At 45.0% G+C, this 21,224-nt stretch overlaps 3 protein-coding genes across 4 annotated transcripts; all 3 read right to left on the minus strand.

Annotated features, from left to right (window-relative positions):
• Positions 1-371: 371 nt before the first annotated feature.
• On the minus strand, positions 372-15,173 carry hic2 (hypermethylated in cancer 2). 2 transcript variants are annotated; one of them, XM_061072076.1, is made up of 2 exons: positions 15,103-15,173; positions 372-3,918 (listed from the first exon to the last, which is right to left on the minus strand). In XM_061072076.1, the coding sequence occupies exon 2, from the start codon at positions 3,840-3,842 to the stop codon at positions 2,079-2,081; it is 1,764 nt and encodes a 587-aa protein (XP_060928059.1). In that variant the 5' UTR covers positions 3,843-3,918; positions 15,103-15,173; the 3' UTR covers positions 372-2,078. The 2 variants fall into 2 exon arrangements, with proteins under 2 accessions (XP_060928059.1, XP_060928061.1); XM_061072078.1 differs by having other exon boundaries at positions 15,111-15,153.
• A 2,061-nt stretch (positions 15,174-17,234) lies between these two features.
• On the minus strand, positions 17,235-18,467 carry LOC133001429 (D(1)-like dopamine receptor). Its single transcript, XM_061071003.1, has 2 exons — positions 17,602-18,467; positions 17,235-17,265 (listed from the first exon to the last, which is right to left on the minus strand). The coding sequence occupies exons 1-2, from the start codon at positions 18,465-18,467 to the stop codon at positions 17,235-17,237; spliced, it is 897 nt and encodes a 298-aa protein (XP_060926986.1).
• Positions 18,468-20,026: 1,559 nt separating this feature from the next.
• LOC133002151 (adenosine receptor A2b-like) lies at positions 20,027-20,896 on the minus strand. The gene has a single exon (XM_061071914.1). It carries the CDS (start codon positions 20,894-20,896, stop codon positions 20,027-20,029), a length of 870 nt encoding a protein of 289 aa, XP_060927897.1.
• Between the last annotated feature and the right edge of the window lie 328 nt (positions 20,897-21,224).

A 21,224-nucleotide genomic window follows, 5' to 3' on the forward strand; every position in this document is an offset into this window, starting at 1 on the left:
ATGATGAGGTAAAGCTTTAGAGGTTTAAAATAATTTAAATTCACTCTGTGATATAATGAAATACAATCGGGTACAAAAGGATGGTGCAGGAGACGTTGAGTTGTCCAGCTGTCCAGTGCATCTCTGCTTCTCCCTTCTAATTACAAGTTTTCACAAGTCTGGCTCAAAAAACTAACAAGCAACTTGAACTTCACATTAAAATTCTGATTATAATTCCTATCTTTTTTTTTGCTTTTCTTTTTTTTTTTTGGTCTGAACAGAACACGATACAATGTCATCAAGTCCTGTTTTTAAAGTCAGGGAATATAAAGTGATAAAGACTCTGGAAACAAACAAAAGGAAAAAAAAAAACAAAAAACATGTACAGGGAACATGTTTGAAGCTTTACCGGTTTCATCAGGTGGTAAAGTTTACATCATACCAGCCCACCAATCAGCACAAGCTTTCCTTGCAAACAACAAGAAGCGTCCTCAATCTCAGAGTCATTGGCCAAAACTCCATCAAAAGAGAGGATTTCTTTGTCTGGACTTGGAATATAATTCATAATTTGTATGTATACAGCAAAGAAAGGAATCAAAAGCAAAATAATTTAGTATGCTATATATCTTAAGTACATCTTTTTAAAAACTTTGGTTATGAACTTGTCTAGCAATGTTTGTTAGTTAGCTCTGTTCTCCTCAACATTCATAAGATCTTTGGAACACTATACATCTAAACTAACTAACTCACTAACCACTATTTGCTCCAGGCAGAAGCTACAGTACACTTTGAGGTGGGGCCACACTGAGCAGGGCACCCGAAAAGCTATAGTTGACAAGAAAAATACAGCTAAACAATATTAATGTGTAAAATCTATGAGCATCAAAAAAACCTGTGTTGAGAGATGGGCAGGTTAAAGCATCAGGTGAAAGTTACCATAATCTACACACTTTTTACAATTAATTACATAGGAACTTTCAACTAATCAACATAGAGTTCGTAAGAGTAATCAGAGGTAGCGAGGTCACAAGCCTATATAAATAGACTTTTTTTTCTGAGGGGAGGAAAGCTATACAGACAAAAAAATAAAAATAAACGTACCCGCTGAACATAATGTTCAGGCTTAAACACCCTTTTCTTACACTCATTAAACCCCACCCACCCAAAAACCAAATCCCTCCCCTCCACAAGAAAAATCCCAAGACATTCCAGTTTAAACATTCACTGAAACATTACAAGTTCTTTAAGTAAAACAAGTACCTCAAAGGGTTCATCTTTCCAACCAGGAATTAATTCCTGGAAGCATTAGCAGGCAAAGCTGAAAACAAGCCTCTCTAGATCACTGTGCACAGCTGTAGAGAAGGACTTGGAGAATCTGTGGTCTGTAAAAACTTAAACTTAATCCAATGTTATCCCACCATGAACTTTCTTTCAGGACTTTCAGTTAAAGCATGCAGATGGTCCCGAACCCAGTTATCCCTCCTCGTACATACAGATCCCCGTCACCAACGTAACAAAGGACATAAAGCTGTAAGGGTAAAAATAATCTTTTAGCTGAATTATTGCCAGTTTTGTTTGCACGGGTTTTTGGTCAAAACAGCACTGAAGTGCAGAGGGGACTCTCGAGTTAATCTGTCTGAGGAACAATCTGAAAAACTCAGAGACTCAATGCTCAAAGGTAGAGGAGAGGAAGGTTGCTGAGGGGTATGAGGTGAGGGGGTTTGACATTATATTAGTTCCCACATTCACATTAGAGAGACTTGCAACGCAGACCAGAAGTCCTGCTGCTCCACCATGGCTTTCGTGACTTTGGAGAGTGACAGGAGTACATTGTTCATCTAGAACTCCTGAGAGGTGAGCGAATGATATAAACGACGACAGGATCCCTGCGTCAACGAGATCCCACCGTCACCAAGAGCCCACGGCGGCTAACAGCAACATCATTCACTTAGCCATGGTGTCGTAAACTGGAATTCATATGTAGAACTATGTGAGTCTGCATGTGAATGCGTTTGTGTGCGTTTCTTTGCTTTTGAGATGGAAAAAAAAGGTAGAGAAATGTTTTTTCGATTCCCAGAGTTCTTTGGCTTGATGCATTTCTAAGAGGGTGAGGTGTGCATTCTCAGGTGACTGATGAGGTTGCGCTGCTGGGTAAACTTCCCCCCGCATAGCTGGCATTCGTACGGCTTCTCCCCAGAGTGGACCCGCATGTGCTCTGTCAGCCGGTACTGGCGTGTGAACCTCATGCCACACTCTTCACATGCAAACGGCTTGAGGCCAAGGTGGCTGCGCATGTGGCGCGTCATGGTTCCTCTCTGGGTGAACATTTTGCCACAGATGTTGCAGGGGAAGGGCCTGGTCAGCCAGTGGCTCTTTTCGTGTTGTCTCAGTGTTGCCGGGTCTTTGTAGCTCTTACTGCAGACTGTGCACTTGAATGGACGCGTTTCGGAGCCAAAGTTGGAGGGACCTACAGGGGCAGAGAGGTCCTCCGCCTCCTCCTCGTCCTCCTCTTTCACGAAGGTCCCCCCCTCTTCTTTGATGTAGAGCTCGTCCTCGGTGTGAGTCTCCACGTGAGCGTTGAGCTGCTCGGAGCTGGGGAAGCCCTTACCACAGGGAATGCACACGTAGAGGTTGTCTCCGAATGCTGGCTCAAAACCTTCCTGCCTGTACACATAGTTGGCGCTCTGAGTTCCCCCTCCTGTTCCTCCTCCACCGCCGGCACTCTCTCCATCACTTTGACCGCTCTCGTCGCTGTGGTCCTGGCCATTCTCTCCTCCCTCTTCCTCATCTTTACACTGGAACGACTGGTCCGAGGCGAAGCTGCTACCACTGCCCCCTCCCACACCAGAGGAGCGGCCATCTTTAGGACCCACGATCACCCCATTAACCAGGGGCTTTTCGTGATCTTCAGACTTCAAACCTGACGCCTCTCTCTTGGGCCATTCGTTCTTGCGTGCACCTTGTCGGGATTTCTTCTGGGGAGGGGGCCCGTCAGGCTGGTTCGGGGTTTCCTCTGAGGTTTTTGAGGAAGTGTTGAGCTCCATTGTTTCTGAGCCGCATGTGTCTGCCCCTGGTAGGGTGGCAGAGGAGTCATCCAGTGAGGCACTGTTGGTTGTGGATACTGAGGCAGATTGAGGGGATTCTTGGGAGTTGCTGTTTGGGCTGAGGGCATCGGTGGCTGTGCCGGCAGAGGGAGGGCTCTTCTTGGACAGGTCTAGTCCAAGGTCGGGCTCCCCAGCACTTCCTCCACTGCTGAGGTTACCATTACTGCTGCCATTTCCCGCGTTCCCGTTCTTCCCAGAGCTGCCAACAAACATCTCATCGTCTGAAAGTTTGTCCCGAAGGCCTTCATCTGGCTGTGGATGGTCAGCGTCAGAGGGGGTTGGAGGATAGTGGTTCTTGGGGCCAGCAGGGGTAGAAGAGGAAAGTCTCTGGTTGTTGAGGCGTAAGCGGCTATGGGGACCTGGCGTGGAGAGTTTACCTGGCAGAGGTTTCCCACCACTGCGCTTGAGCTTCTTTCTGCACAGAGCAGCAAGGTCATGGAGCTGGAGGTAGCTGGCTGCGGTTAAGAGGGCACTGAAGTTCTGCTCACTGCTCTGGTCCGACGAGGACAGGAGCTTCCCAGTGTAGATGAAGTCCAGCACTTGTCTGAATACAGAGGGATTAACCATCTCTGTATCCAGGTTAATGAGGTTATCGTGGAGGACCAAAGATTTGAAATAAATGCTGCTTGCGGCCAGGATGTTCTTGTGGGCACGGAAGAGCGCATTCTCCACCACGATGATGACATCACACAGGAAGCCCTTGGCTCTCTGCTGGTTGAGTTGCAGCAGCAGGTGTTTGGCATGATTTGGCAGTTCCATCTCCACCTTCCTTCCTTCCTTCCGTCTTCCCTTCTCTCGCTCTCTCTCTCTCTTCCTACACGAGCACCACCTGAAGCTGAAAGAAAAACAATGAAAAAGATGATCAGTGTTACATTGTAGACATGAAGCATTCTTAAGGCCAATTTATGCTTTTGCATATTTTGTAAAACGGATAGATAAGACCGCCCTATCCGTCGTGGAACGCCCTCTCCGAGCGTGTCGGAGAGCTTTACGTACACGTCTGATTTTTCTGACTCTCCGTCTTCATGTTGGAGACCCGACGGTCAGCTCTTGGCTGTGATTGGTCCGCGAACGACATAATTTCCGTATGACGTAATTTCCGTACGACGTCATTTCTGTTCGACGTCATTTCCGGCCTCAAACGTCCTGCTTGACAGCTAACCCAAACACATCTATGATTCTACGATTAATGTGACGTGTGTGTTAATCCAGCGGAGTTGTCCGGCTGACGGTGGCTCGTTCGAGCACTGACGGCATGTGTGCACGGTCACATACGGTTATAACGAGCTTTCAAAACGGCGCTAGCAGGCTAGGCTAGCGGGCTAGGATAGCCACCATGCTAACTGCGATGGTAACAGTGCAAGAACCCGCCGTCACGACTTTAATTCCACTTCTATCATGACACTGTTTCTATAATACCGTCAGGTTAGAAGCAAACACTGGATAGTAGTAGTTAGTGCCGGGACTCCCTGCTGACTGTGTGTGGAAGCTGGGGGGAGCTAGGTCCGTGTAGCTTCTAGCTCCGTGTAGCCTCAAGCAGATTCAAGCTGTGGAATCAGCAACACAGTTCGGAAACAAGACCGGGGAACCGCCGCGCTAAGAAACGATTACATCAGCATCTTGACACGCTGGGTGTCACTTTATTTAGTTCTGTTAGTTGCCATGGTTCAGTGTGTGGGGACGAGCCGATAGATATAAACAGACACACGTGGACTTCTTCTTCCCAAATGGGGTAGGCTTCTCTGAGCTCGTCTTCCGTTGCGCCACCTATGGGTTTGGCGGTGAATTTTTTTCGACGTACAGTGGTCGGATTAGTAAAAATCAAAAAGACCATTGCCCCCCGTGGAGCCCTCTCCAAGAAACGGAGAACGTAGAAGTATATAAGAGCCTTTAGATTACATCCACACAACTACATTTCCGTTTCAAACTTTCAAGCATCTAAAACTGAGAAGTTTGGAAATGATGCAGGTCTCATTTGAAAACTTCAGAGACGAGAGTTATTCAGTACGAGCTGAAAAGGAGACGTTTGAAAACGATGATGCAATCACCTGCGTTCACTTCCTGATTGATACATATGTCACAACAGGACTAAGAGTTTTGAATGCAGAGCATTGCTAGGTTCCACCTTCTCATCTCTACAAGACAACATTACTCTTGTTTTTGTTATGGCTGTTGCTATGTAATGCTATATGTTGTTGTCCTGGTACGCTCATGTGTACATGAGTGGTCATGTGATATGTGTTTTCATGTCAGTGTGGATGGGTGATTGCTCATCTGGATGAAGATCGTTTTAGTTTTCAAACTGTTATGGATGCATCCTCAGACTGATGCTGTGTCAGATAACAGATCAATACAGCATGTAAGGCAGGGAAAATAATTGGGGAAAAATGTATGTTTCCACATTTCAATTGACTTGCTCAAATGCAGTTTGATTTTGTGCAAGTCTGATATAAGTTCTACTTTACTGCATCCTGTAGTAGGATTCAAATTTAATACAGGTCTTTTTTAAATTACAGTTGCGATACTAATATCTGACATATCTCACAATAAGCCGTGATGTGTCATGACTCCCACTGTGAGAACATCAATCCAAGCATTTAGCTCTCTGAGGGATATTAACAAACTGTACAACTGCACGGCGTGCCACATAATCCCACGGCCGCTCAGAAACTGGAACCCCTCCCTCCCTCTCGTCTTCCTTTTTAAACAAATTGCAACCACACATAGATCAGGTTCTGATTGCACACATTGCCACAGTTCTGGCACAAAGGCCAAAGGGTGGAGAAGAACAAAGGGTAGAGTAACTACTTTTCTAAATGTGGCTCCTCTCCGCTTCTCTTCCCTATCTCAGCGGAGCAACTCTGGTTTCGGTGGGGTGCCCTCTTTGGAAACCTGGCTCACCCTAGACCCATTAGGTCATGGTAATGTCAGCCCTGCCCCATTGTCTCTGGGTGGGGGGTGTCGGTGGCACAGCAGGGCCTGGGGGGAGGGATTAGGTGACACCTGAGCAGGTAAAACTACACAGGAGCTGGGGCAGAAGGGGGGGGCTAGTGGTTGGTGGGTTGCTCAAAGACAAGGACACTACCACCTGATCCTCCAGAGAGGCCCTCATTTATGGAATTAGGGCATGAATCTCATTCACTGGTAAACTATACACTGACTAACTATTACTAACCACCGTGCTCCACTTCTTTCCTGACACTGAAAACATAGACATGTGCAACTGTGGTGTTTGTCAGTGTAGGCAGCATCAAGGTCTGTCCTTGACTCATGTTAAACACGTTTTAAAAGCTCTGGGCACGCTGGGAAAACGAACATACATCTTTAATGCCCCTCATCAGGGCAGGGTATACCGTATTACAGGAGATTACATGCTAATGCAGAGAAATGCTCGGCTCAAGCTGTAAATACAGATGAAAATGTGCCATTTCAATGCAGTGCCAACTAAGAGATTTACTGAAAAACACATTTTATAATATGTAGCAGGAAAGAAAGTACTGATTCCTCAACTTAGGTTTGAGAGACAAAGTGTGAAGCCTGAATAAAAGTGAAATTTGTTAGAACCATATTTTAGTAGTTCTCCATCATCATGTTTAGTTGTATCAGTTTCTTTATATTCAGCTTGAATAAACAAGTTATTTAACAAGCGTCTGTTGGATCTATACGCTTCACCAAGGACTGTGAATTTTCAGACTCCAAAGAGAGAACAAAAACCCCAAACTGAAGATGAGGTGAATGAAGGAGGGGGATTTGCTAGACGTGTCTGGTCAGGACGGCAACAACAACCCTGGTGAAATTAGTAAAAAGGGAGATGTCTGGATGATGAACCAAAGCCAGCCCTGTTGGAACAGTCGGGGTAGCAGATACAATCAGCTGGAGTGATCATTACTCCCAGCTCCAGGCCTGGGCTTGCCTCCTCTGCTTTGACACTTCAAGTCATGGTCTTCTTCCCCCTCCCCCGTCTTTCCGCTGCTCCTCTTTATCCTCCTACCCTCACCAGCCTCTCGCCGGGCACTCAGACACATCCCAGGAACAGTTTTGTTGTCGTCCCCCACCCCAAACGTAAAGCACAATGAGCCATTCTGCAATACATAACCAAAGATCTGCAGTGGAGTCGCGGAGTGTGCTGCAGGGGCGTACGGCACTCGACCCGCAGGCGGTAAGGGAGAGGAGGGCTGGTGGTGGAGAGAGAGAAGGGCCTCTGCTATGATGCCAGCCAGGAAGCCATATATCAGTCAAGTCTTTCTCTTACCATACACACACACCTCTGCAGGCTTTATGGGGGGATTCAAGAGGCTTTTCCAGCAGACCGACATAAAAGGGGGCTGGGCTCGGAGTAGAGGAGCCAGCTCAGGAGAAAAAAAAAAAAAAAACTCTCCCCACCCCCCCTCCTCTTCTCATCCTGAGTTCTCCCTCTCTCTCTCTCCTCCCCCCATCACCCACACAGCTACCCTCTCCCCCTGGCCCCTCCAGTGCTGTGCCGTGCCGGCTGGAATCCAGGGAGCTGCTAATGGATTACGGCTGATCTATATGCAGCTAGGGTGGGACACGTGTAGGCCCAGCTCCCCTTCCAGTGGTGCTGCCCAGGAAAACAGGCTTAATACCACAGGGGAGAGATCGGTCTGCACCATCATGGCAGCTCCATCTGCGAGTGCTCGGAGGTCTTTGCAGATTCCCACTCGAATACTGAGGGTGCTCTTCTGTTACAGTTGAACCATTAGAAAGAGGATACTGCTCAAACAGCTAGAATGGTGTTTCTAGTATGCAGGATGAATAGTTCACGCGTTTGTTTTTCAATTTGACAGGTAGCATTTCCTGCACGGTGGGATTCTTGCATTATTATACCCTATGCAAAAGCTGACAGGGGGGCTGAGAGATGGCATAGGAGCTGGTCAGGAGAGCCACGAGAAACGACACCAAATATGGCACCACATACCAACGAAAGCCAGCCCTGGGCTTGGACTGCAGACCAGGGTAGATGTTGCCCTTCAAGCGCAGCCATGGGATCAACTTACTTTGCCTGCACTGTTAACCTTTTCAAAAAGTGACTGTGGCATAATGATAGAGGAGCCAGGCTCATTTCAGAAACACAGCAACCTACTGTTTGGCTTCAACCTTGGCTGCTTTCAGGGGTCTGCTGACGAGGAGATGAGCCGACAGGGATGTTTGCGCAGACTTGACAGACAAGTTCAGGATAACACATCCGTGTGTTTGATTGGGACCGAAAACATGGTGAGCATCAAAGTGCCCCCAGCGGTGAAATTATCTCATTCTTCTTTAAATTAAATTGGTTACACGACAGAGTTGGACGAGCTGGTTTGACTTCATTTAGCGCGGCCTGTCAGGGCATCCTTTTCCCAAGGAGTTTACGGATTAAACAGTGAGCTGGTAAAACTTTCAGAGTCTGTGTTCACGCAGCGAAGGTGACGGAGGGCAGTGGGCTGTGGCACTAATCTCCTGAGCAGAGGGTAGAGAGCCAGGAGAGAGGGCAGAGGTGAGGCAAAGTCCTGTGGCGCAATAACACAACACACCCTACTACTGTGAAAGGTCATCTGCTAACAACCAATAGAAAGCAAGACTGAGCAGGATTTTCAAAAAACATATTCAAACACGGTTTCATTGCAGGGATAGTTTTTTTTTTTTTTTTTTTTTACGGCAATACCTTTAAACGATACAAAGTAACAAAACTGCGAGGGTTGTCACGCTGTGCAATGAGGGATGGGCAGATGAGACGGATTTGCAAGTAAGCGAGCCAATCATGTACACAAGCATAAGGCCTTGATGTGTGCGCACACTCGCGGACAGTGCACTTAAACACAAGCACACAGCACACACACACACACACAGAGGTGGGCAGAGGGAGTGGGGGAGGGGTTAGGGGGATGGTACAAAGCCAGTTTCAAATGCAAACACAGAGCAACCACCTCAGAGCCATTTCAACATGGCTGACGCTACTGCATGTGGGTAAGGTTGATCCAAGCAGGAATCGTGGGGACTGCGATTATCCGAGTTTCGGTCGGCTCACGAGTGAAAGGACGGCTCACAACACAACGAGGAGTTTAAACCCAACGGCTGTGCTTTTCACCCACTCCTCACCAGTCAGAGTGTTCCATTACACCTGCGTTACATCTGCTGCACCAGAGGAAACACAGTGAACACCTCTGTGACACTATCATTTCAGTTTTAAGACATCACTTGGAAACTTTACTTCACAGTAACTGCGGAAAATACTAACTAATTATAAACAGGTTATGGGGAGAATAGTAATTTTCCTCCCATATCTTTTTTTAACTGAGCATTTGGCTTCTGAACAGAGAGAGAGAGAGAGAGCTGATCATGTGATTGTTTTACAAACAGATTACTGTTCCGCTGTGAAACCGACTCCTTTATTTCTGTTTGAATCGATTACAATGATGCACTTGTTCAAGTAATGATGTTTGCTTTCATCCTGCCACAGCGATACTTTCCCTGTCTCAAGTCTTTGACATGCACACAAGTAAAAACTGTTTCAGCCTCATATACATGTCAAAGAAATACGGTTTCTCCCGCGGAAATCTATCAGAGAACACAGGGTTTTTTCTTAATCCTTTAACCTGATCGAACCTGTTATTTGGTTTCCATAATGTTTAAGAATTCAAGTTGCAGCAGAAAGTCAAGATATAAGAAAGTTATTTATCTACAATCAGTTTCAATCAAAACCAATCCTAGGTTTTTGCACTGAATGTGAAAACATGGTCATGCAGTCTTGTATTGAATTTCCTCCAGTGATATATAAAAAAGCTGGGCTATTCAACCAGGTGCCGTGTAGACCAGATATGCAGGGTTTTCTTTTACAAGTAGAAACTACAGATGGTGAAATAAGTGAAATCGCCTGCTGTGATCTTTGCCTGAAATAAAAATCCTGCCAACACTCGTCTCTGTGGAAAATGGTTGTATAGCTCTGATGCCGAGCGTCTGCTGGAATTCTGGATCCAATTCTAGTCCTAATCTACTCAGAAAAGCTGCAGGAGAGACGTCCCGCTGTAAAAAACTCAAAAACGTTAAGACGAGAGGTAAAGACTGATCTGTGCCGTCTCAGGGACCAGAGTTTTGCTGCAGAACGGTTGGATATAAATACACGTGAGCAGGTACATTACAGTTTCCCGGCTATAGTCTGGGTAGAAACCATCCAATTAAGACCAATCTTCTGTCAGGCAGTTCAGCCATGTTGCAGACAAACAAGTCCTGCCCAGGGTGCAGTGCAGTGAAAAGAGCCCCGTCCATTTCATCACAGGAGGGGGTCAATGTCTGCTGTGTACCCCAGATGTGCCAGTGCTATGCAGCATGGGAAGAAAAGGCAAGAATCCCCTTCACACACACTTGCACCATAAACACGTTTTTCTCCATTTCAGGACCTTCTTGCGCCCGGGCATTAACACCGGTGAAAAACAAAAAAAGCAATAGCGTGAGTCCAAACCTTTTTTTCTTCTACAAAACAACATAAACAATGAGCCATGAATGAAGGTGTTCTGTGGTGTGCATGTCAGCAACAGGTAATACTAGACACTAAGGCCACAGCCAAGTCTAGAGGGAGTAACAGGTGTACAAGTGTACTCTCTCATGCATGCAGAAACAGAACACACACACAACTTTCCAAAATGTCCCCTCCCCTTTATTGTTGTGAATGTGCTTGATACAGGGGCCTTACACATCTCCCTGTTTCTATAAACCATGGCCAAGTCTCATTTAGTTCATTATTTATAGGCATGGGACCATTTAATGACAAGGTTAAAAGGCGCAATAAAACAACAAGATATCAGATTACAAACGGACAGGATGGATCAGAATGTCAGATTTAAGATTAACTAAAGGTACATGAATATTAATATGCAGTGTACAGCGCTGACATTTACACAAAGCTAAAAGAGAAATGTCCAGCCAGTGTTCTTCTCGCATTTACAGAGACTCTTTCATTGTTAATGACTCCCACACTAAAGCAGCACCTGCTCTGAGTGAAAACACTAATAAGCACATACATGATGTCGTTGTGCTGTGTTTGTGTTCTACCTCGTCCCAGCTGGTTTCACCCATTCATCTGTTTGTTTCTCTCCTGCACTTCGTTGCAACACATGCAAAGTCACAGTAACACTTCTCATTTACATGACATCATAGTAAATGTATGAAATAGTGAGCGAGACATGGACCAATAAGACTCCATGTAAACTAGTATTCACCTCCAAGCCAGTCCCAAGCCACTGTGATGCTAAGATCCTGTTTTCATAGCCTCGACATCATCCGACAAAATCCAAACACAAAAGATGTACTGTGATCTTTTTTCATATTACCTTATATTTAAATAAAATTATCTCTGTGAAAGTTAGATGCTCGTTCATGTCGACATCAGCTGCTGTGTGGTCAGTTGAATAAGATGCAAAACACTGGCGAATAAGAGGAGCAAAGGTTTGTCCAAAGAGTCCTTAAGAGTTGTCGTGTTTGTTTTTCGCTGAAGTTTTTAAAAGGGTCTGTAAATGTGACCACAAAGGTGATAAGATGGCAACACAGCCTGTAAATGCCCCCTGGTGACGCAACAGAACCGGTTTTGCGCCAAATAATTTTGAAAGGTCAATGGCTGATGGGGAAACTCCGACACTGAGCCAGCCCAGCAATGGTGTAACTGGATCAGTCAGTCTGCAACAGTGTGTAACTGGGTATATGACTAGTTAACAAATAACAGTACACCAATCAAATTAAATTACATCATACAAATGTATCTGAAGAGATCCAGAAAGAAAGTACATGACTAATCTTAAAGGAATAAAAAATGTAGTGTTTCAAATGCATTACAGAGTTAATTTTGCTTCGCTAAAAGGTTCTAAAATGTATACATGACTTATTTGGTCAAATAATAAAAGATGACATAATTGGTTATTGGTTAAATTTGCAACCTGAATGTGTGTTCACTGCTAAGAGAAGAAAGAGTAGATAAAAGATTTGTGTTGTTTGACTCAGAGAGGAACAAAATCTAGGTATTTAACATCTAACCCAGTCCCTGTTGACCTTTCTCATCTGTAAACTGTTGCTCTCTTTCCTGCTGCCCTGGGTTTGTGTATCGTCTATGCTGCATTATGTTTGGCCTCAGTTGCTGCATCCACAGAGCCCCTGGAGAAACCAAATAAAGATTAACACGGACTCTGAGAATTTCACTGGGGCTACGAGCAAAACTGGTTAGTAACTGCCACACACACAGACAAACACTGAATCCATCTGCATACGCTCACTGAAAGCAAACTAATCAACCACTTGACTAACTAGCGAACATATGATTAGTGTGATCAAATGCCCTCTGTCTTGAGAAAACGAACTCTGCTGATGAGATAAAGCCCACATGACCTGATGCCTAATGCTTATGTTAAAGACAGAGGGCATGTTGGGCAAGGACAGATACTGCCTGGTCCGAGGACTTTACAAAGCTGCCACCCCCTCCTCCTCCAGCCTTTACACAGTGCACAACCTTCTGGCTATCAGCACTACATTCCACAGACTGTCTTCTTAAAGAACAACAACCCTGCCCCGAGGAGTTTTCCTTTTTTGCCACAGAACAGACCAAATTGCCCTCGAACAGAGCAGAACAGGCAGATCCGTGTAGATACGACAGCGCAGTGCCGCGATCTATAAGTCCTCGTGCAATATGTCAGCAGAACATATAGCCTAAGTAGCCTTCTTACTGCATTGTGCTGCCCACACACACACAACACCGTAAGCCATGATCACAATGTACACAGGATACTATGTGTGTATTGAGAAGGGGAAGGGACAAGTAGGGTGAGGCAAGACCAACCGGCTGATCATGAGGATCATGAGGCACACACACGGGCCTCAAATTACCCTGCAGGCCCCACTATGTAGTCCATAGTAATCAATGAAACTAGTCACACTGATCAGTTGACTTTATTAAATTAACTTGTTTGACATTTATTACGAGACGCACCGATGTGTACATGCGTTTATCTGACAGCACTTACAAGATGCTGATGCTTGCCTGGGACATGGAGTTACAGAAGACAACGACGGTTACTTAATGACACTTTCTGGTCAATGTTTCTTATCAGTTCTCACTTTGTTTTCCATCTGCATCGTAGTTTAAGGACTAAACTCAAATGTGTTCTCACAAGTTACTGATTTCTGCATACCTGTGTAAGTCTTCAGGTTATGGGCTGCCGCACGCTGCAACCCCTGAACGGGGCAACAGGGTGTGAAAATGGTTGGATTTATCTTAGTTTTGCACTAAAGCTGTGACCAAAGCCACAACAATGATGCAGAAATGTCTTAATGTTGAACGAAAACTGTGAAAATGTTGATTTATAAAAAGCTTGAACAAACCGTGAACCTAAAAGGATTTGATGCAAACAGCAACAAACCACAATCTCTGAGTATAATTCGATGTGAAGAATAAAAAACTGTTGATTTTGTGTGATGACTCAATCAAGGCAATGAAAAACTGTTTTGTTATGCATGAGGACAAAAAGACACTCACTGTGGCTTCATCAACACATTTTACACACAGACCTGACTGTTAATGGACAAGTGAGAACCTCTGACCCCTGGAGAGACACAACTTATCCCTCACATCGCAACACTGACACCTTTCAAGCAAAAACAGGCAAAGCTACTTTGAGAATTTACAATTGCTTTACCGGTAACGCACACCGTCCCCACAAAACAACAAGTACACCAGTTCCATTCAGGATAGAACACAACAAAAGTCCCTGAATTACATCTTGTGTACTAAGTGAATGATTTTACTTGACAAAACAGACCTGTCCTGGAACTAGAAAATTGACACACACAAAAAAAAACAGCAGCCAGTCAAAGAAAACCACATTACTGACATTCCTGGGCCTTATTATATCCATGCCCCTTGGTACTTTTAACAACTCTAATCACCTGAGAAGCCCAGGCTGCCTTCACACCTGACCACATACACTGCTTTAGTTGCTGCTCTGGTGTTTGGCCAAATAATTAAATATATATATATTTATATGACTATTGGGGTTAATTAGGATGATAATTGACGTGAGGAAATCAATACCATGCAACAGTGTTGCTACAGAGGAGCACTCCTGGGTCACAATGTAACGTTACACCCACACTGTAGCTGATCACAAAGATGGTCGATGTAAAGCAGCGGTGGACCTATAGGATATTAAGACAGGCACAGTCCTCTGCATCGGGGGAATTCACGTTAATACGAGACCACGTTTTAAAACCTGGCGTGCACGTTGCGTTGGGTATATAAGCATGTAAATCCTGTTGCATTATTTTTTTAATTAGCCCCAAAGTCTGAGGTGGCTTAGCCTGCATATAAACAATGAAGATGACACCGTATCTGCTGAAAAACCACTATGATTATCAGCATATATTGCGCAATGGATCGAACCCACAGGATCAGCCCTCCGGAATCATTAAACGCGATGCATTTGTTTATTGTCGACGTTGTATCGTTACATGACAGCGATCGATCCACGCGAAGCAGCGATCAGCTCGTTCCCTTCCACCGGGGCGAGCGATTCAATGAACTCATCGGATTGTAGCTACCGAAGAGAGAAAACGTGGTAAAGTGTGTGAATAGGTCTACGTTAGTGTGTCTGTGTGTGTGTGTGAAGAGTATCCTTTTCTGGGGCTTTAACGTGCTTTGCCAGCCTGGTGGTTGTTTGGCACACACACACACTCGTCCACTGAGGCATCTCTCTTTTTCTACAAAAATAAATAATAATATAATAAACACCGCGACGGTTTGCAAACATTTCTAAATGTGGCTGGAACCGGAGCGGTGTTGGTGTGGTTCCTCGGCTTGCCAAGCAGCCTGGTTCGGATCCGGAGCAGAGCACCGAGCGGAGCCCCCTGTTTGTTGGCACGCCGTGGAAAACACACCGAAAAGCCCCCGCGAGGAACCAGGCATCCCGGGGAGAAACATGCACAAAGGCGGCTCCTCGGCGCCTTTCCTCTGCGACTCGGAGAGCAAATAGTGCAGTTAAATTACCTTCTCACATCGGTGGGGTCGTTCTCAGGCGTTCTTTACCATCCTCCTGCTCATCTCACAGCCTTCGGGACGCCATGTTGCAAGCTTATGACGTTAGGCTTCCTCACCCCTGACCCACATTTGAATAGGAACCAGCCCAGAGTGCAGCAGAGGAAACATCCTACTGTGGGAGGGTTTTGCCACTTTCCCTCAGCCCCAGGACCCCTGGCAAGTTTACCTGCAAGATGGCAGGGGGAGAAAGAAGGAGAAAGAAGAAGGAGCAGAGGAGGGGGAGAAGGAAGGAGAAAGAAGGAGAAGAAGAGGAGGGGGATACGTGCTGTGGTCGGGCCCCTTTCTCCCCAGCCGCTCCTGCTCCGAGCTGATAATACAGCTTCATGAGGGTGCTGCGTGTAATAAGTATGAGTTTAATTAAAAAGAATAATAAAAAAAAAAAATTGGAGGAGGTTGGAGATTCACTTCATAAATCATAAAAACACGTGTTAGAAGGGGATGTATGAAAATAAAGCATATTGTGTTTTTAGAAATATGTTTGAATCGAAGAATTTGACCTTTATTGATCTAATGTGACTTCACTGTGTTTGGATATAAAAAGCTCTCTAGTGCGGCCCCAGATTAACGTGACATTTCTTGCAGTGTGTTTCTGTGCAAATCCAACGTGTCATGTGTTTAATGCAGAAAGCAGCATTAACCGTGTGGATTGAAGATGATGCTCTCAGTTCGAGATTAATCTCAAATCTGAATAAATGACATAATGTGTCGATCCACTCTGTGTTTGGTTCTCATAGACTCCATATATACAGATTATTTATACCCTTCATGTATGTGTCTATTATATCAATCACATTTGTATGAAAAGCACTTTGAGCTGCAATTCTTGTATGGAAGGGGCTACACAAATAAAGTGTATTATTGTTATTATGTGTATCTGTCAATACTTTAAATAGATTTTCTTTTCTGGATGTTGAGTTTGGTGATTTTTAAACCGGAGTTGGCCTCCTGATGTAAAGGTGTCAGCAGACAGAGAGGGGCGGAGGTTCAGAAAGTGGGCACCAGATGTGCGGAAGTGTGGAGCCCTGCTGGCTCCTCCTCTCAGCACACAGGACCCGCACTCAGCCAATGACAGACAGGATACGAACACACTGGGTTTGACCAACAATTCATTTATTGGAAGTGTATCAATGATGTTTCTTTAACGGTGGCATCTGACTGAAGCTACTATTGAATCGTATTGTCCACATACAGGCTGTAAGGGCCCCGAGGAGGGTCAGACGGATCCAGGTATTGCCCCCCCCCCTTCGTTGATCCTCATGGTTCACATCCCATCATAGTTGGCTGATGGCTCCGTGCCTAAGCGCGCTCCTGACACGGTGTGGTTGCCGCGGAAACTGCATCCTCTGCGGGGGAAGCTGGGCTCGCGCATCTCATGGATCATTGCGTTATCAAGGTGCTGAGACTCACTACACGTGTTCCTGTATTATTGCTCAGCCTGGCTGAGGATCGAGTGGCAAACAGGTGATAAATCTTACACAGCATAAATCACAGCGGGAGTTTATACAGGGATTTGGACATATTGATCGAATAGATCTGCTACATTTCAATGACACACATTTAAAAATCAATGGAATAAAGTTGTTTAAAAGCACATAAGAGTCAATGTCAAGGTGCCGGAGGATTATCAGAACTTCAGAAGAGACTAGATTCAGAAGAAAATCGAAAAATCAAGAAATAAAAAGAAAATCAACAAGGCTCAGCTGAAACTGAGTTTTAGTTGTTGACATTTCATAATTTTTTTAAAATATGTGTTTTTACAAATAAGAAAATACTCCATATGATAAATGTTCATTTTCAGCCTTATGTCAATCAGTTCTTTGTGGAATAACATCTGTAATTTATTCACTGCGATTTGAGAACACAAGAAATCATAAGGGGTTGATTACAGTTTATGGATGTGCCTAGTGTATGATGAAACTTTTCCAACATCTCCAATGAAACCCTGAACTCGTCCTCGCTGTTTTTTGTCAGCTGCTGTGTATTCACAATGCAATATCCCCCACCGTTTTATTATGTTGGAATAAACAATATCACCTTTGACATCCATCCACTAAGAAAGGAAGCGCTTCCACACTGGACATCTAATTGGGCCGAGTCGTCCAGGACACACGCCTTGTGGAGAAATTGGGAGAAGACATTTCAAACAATTTCAAGAGTCAATGAAGTGTTAAAACTATATACTTTAAATTTAAAGGAAAATCGAACAAAAAAATGACATTTAAACACGTAAAGGCATACAATACAAAACATGCAAAGTCATGCAATATTTACTCCATCTACATCATGTCAACAGGAGGTGATAACTCTTAGACATGCAGAGGGATATTCAGATTATTGTCGCGCCTTTACGCACATCGCCTTGATAATGACACAAACACAAACATATAGAATGAAAAAATAATAGTTTGACACACATCTGCAGGCAGCTCCCTCACCAGCCTCTCTCACCTCCTCCTGCAGCAGGGCCTCCACACCTTGGTGAGCAGCGTGGCTCGGAGCGGGGAGCAGCCGCAGATGTACAGGATGGGGGTGAGGGCAGCGTTCACTCTGGGTAAAATACGCAGAGGGTCGGTGCCCTCATTCTTAAAGGTGTAACAAACCAAGCCAAAGAAGTTACAGACTATAACATGACAGAAGAGGGGAAGCCACGTCGCCAGGAAGAACAAAGCCACCAATAGTATGAGATACACCGAGGAGCGCTTGGTGTCCCTCTCCACGGAGGGGGGCTCCTTCTCCAGCTGGAACCTGGCTATGATGAACAGCCTGATGTTCAGTCCTATCATTATAATCACTGTGAAGATGTTGCCCACAAACGAGCCAATGCTAACGATCTGTCTGGCCACGCCGACTGCGACCAGGTTATTCACAGCCACGATGAGGTTGGCGTAGAGCCAGTACGCACAGATGACCACCACGGTTCTGTTACGCGTCATGCGGCGCGAGTATTGGAAAGGTGACGCCACAGCGTGGTACCTGTCGGCCTGCGCGGCCAGGATGGCCATGTAGGACAGACCTAAAAATGTGGGCACCACGTAATATGTTCCCGTAGGGGAGCCGAAGTTGTCCTTCACATCCAGGACACCCACATAGTAATAAGACACACCTGTGCAGATGTCACTGAAGCAGGTGCTCAGCATGTACATGAAGCGGTTCTCGCTGCGCAGAGCCCTGTTCAGCAGTATGGAGACAAACACAGACATGTTGAGGAAGATGATGCTGGAAGCCAAGGAAACACTGAAAAGAAACATCAACACATTGCCAAAGCTGGTGAGGGGCAGAGCTAGAGACAGGCCCTGCAGGCTGCTGTTCCTCATCGGTGCAGAGAACAGGTGAGCACAGAGTTCAGGTCTTCAGTGACGAGTGGCAGCAGCAGAGCCACTGAGACCTGACAACTGAGAGGGTTTACTTCTGCTCTGGTTTAAGAAGCACAGTCAAGACAAGCTCACGTCCACCTGTGGCTGTAATTCCCCAGAGGTCAACAACAGGGGCGTCGCCTGGCTAAGGCATTCGGGGATGAAGCCCTCTGTCAGAGTCTGAGGACACGTACAGGGCTGATGTTAACTTAGTCTTTATTTGATTCGCTCCAGAGTTAAAGTGACTGGAAACGATCCGGAGTCATGATCCGCCATCATCGATTAATAACTTAATATATGTGATTATCAGTTATTGTGTGAGGAGGCACAGAGACAAGACGACACACACACACACACACACACACACACACACACACACACACACACACACACACACACACACACACACACACACACACACGCACAAGTGGTAGGTGGGTCCGCCTTGATACAGGCTACAATCACAGTTTGTCCTAAAGCATTCGATGCAGCACATGAGTGTAAACTGAATGAATGTCAAATCAGTCCGGAGAAAACTGACCACTTTCATAGACTGCTGTATTCGGATTTATTAATTAAAACCTTATTTAGTAAATTATAGAACATCTGTAATAACAATAACAGTTTACAATACTTTTTAAAGCAGTTTCAAAATAAAAGGGAGTCCATATTGTCTGATTGATTTTATTAACTGATATTATTCACGGGAACATTTAATCTCTAAAAAGTTTTTATGCCATTTTGCTATGATCTCTGGGCTCAAATATTTAGATTGGACTACAACTGACACCATCACATACCGGCTAGTTAACTGCAGTTAAAGCATTAAAGCAAAAATACTCATTTGAGAGATTATTATATTATGTTATTAAGCTCTATGACATCATTAGATAATTTATACTGAAGCAGCTGTGTAAGCAAGTGAAGCTACAGTCAAACTCATTATAAACAGTTTTATATTAGTTATATTGTGAGACTTTGTTTCTGTCTTTGATTTGTGGTGAGAAGGATCATCAAAGCATTTGAGAACTTCAGAGAGAAAAGCTTTAACAAAATCTGACAATTGAAATTTGTTTATTTCTTTTTCACAAGCAAAAAATGTTTAAAACCAATCTGTTTAGTCTTTAACAATTTGTTATATTATCCATTGTTTTGAAATCTTCATCTTTAAAGCCCTTTAATAAATGTACTGCAGTATAAAATAAAATAATTCTCACTGATATGTATCGGAGAAGAAGTACGAAGTAGCATGAAGTGGAAATACTAAAGTACAAGTACTTACATGTGGTGGAGAAGAAAATAAATATTTGTGTATTACAGTATTTGTGTGATTGTGTAGTGTAAACTGTCCAGCCTGCAGAACAGAAGTTATCATTTATATCTTGGGGTGCGTATATAGTTTGTTTAGTGTATATATAAATTAATCAATACACCTTATTACCCCCCCTGCGAACTCAGCCCCGGATGTTTTACTCTGCATCATGACATACATCTGCAGGCAGCCCCCTCACCAGCCTCTCTCACCTCCTCCTGCAGCAGGGCCTCCACACCTTGGTGAGCAGCGTGGATCTGAGCGGGGAGCAGCCGCAGATGTACAGGATGGGGGTGAGGGCAGCGTTCACTCTGGGTAAAATACGCAGAGGGTCGGTGCCCTCATTCTTAAAGGTGTAACAAACCAAGCCAAAGAAGCTACAGACTATAACATGACAGAAGAGGGGAAGCCACGTCGCCAGGAAGAACAAAGCCACCACCAGTATGAGATACACAGAGGAGCGCTTGGTGTCCCTCTCCACGGAGGGTGGCTCCTTCTCCAGCTGGAACCTGGCTATGATGAACAGCTTGATGTTCAGCCCTATCATTATAATCACTGTGAAGATGTTGCCCACAAACGAGCCAATGCTAACGATCTGTCTGGCCACGCCAACTGCGACCAGGTTATTCACAGCCACGATGAGGAAGGCGTAGAGCCAGTACGCACAGATGACCACCACGGTTCTGTTACGCGTCATGCGGCGCGAGTATTGGAAAGGTGACGCCACAGCGTGGTACCTGTCGGCCTGCGCAGCCAGGACAGCCATGTAGGACAGACCTAAAAATGTGAGCACCACGTAATATGTTCCTGTGGGGGAGCCGAAGTTGTCCTTCACATCCAGGACACCCACATAGTAATAAGACACACCTGTGCAGATGTCACTGAAGCAGGTGCTCAGCATGTACATGAAGCGGTTCTCGCTGCGCAGAGCCCTGTTCAGCAGTATGGAGACAAACACAGACATGTTGAGGAAGATGATGCTGGAAGCTAAGGAAACACTGAAAAGAAACATCAACACATTGCCAAAGCTGGTGAGGGGCAGAGCTAGAGACAGGCCCTGCAGGCTGCTGTTCCTCATCGGTGCAGAGAACATGTAAGCACAGAGTTCAGGTCTTCAGTGACGAGTGGCAGCAGCAGAGTCACTGAGACCTGACAACTGAGAGGGTTTACTTCTGCTCTGGTTTAAGAAGTACAGTCAAGACAAGCTCACGTCCACCTGTGGCTGTTATTCCCTGGACATCAGGTCACCAAGTGAAGTAACAGGCTTAAAGACAACAGCAGCCTGCAATTAGAATACATGACTCATTATCTTTGACAGTTTGTATTATCATAACATGTTATTGTCCTGATATTGAAAAGATCATATAGAACTTAATAAAACTAAACTAAACAGATTTTTCAGAGTT

Source organism: Limanda limanda, chromosome 5, assembly GCF_963576545.1.
Source record: "Limanda limanda chromosome 5, fLimLim1.1, whole genome shotgun sequence".
Lineage (NCBI taxonomy): Eukaryota > Metazoa > Chordata > Actinopteri > Pleuronectiformes > Pleuronectidae > Limanda > Limanda limanda.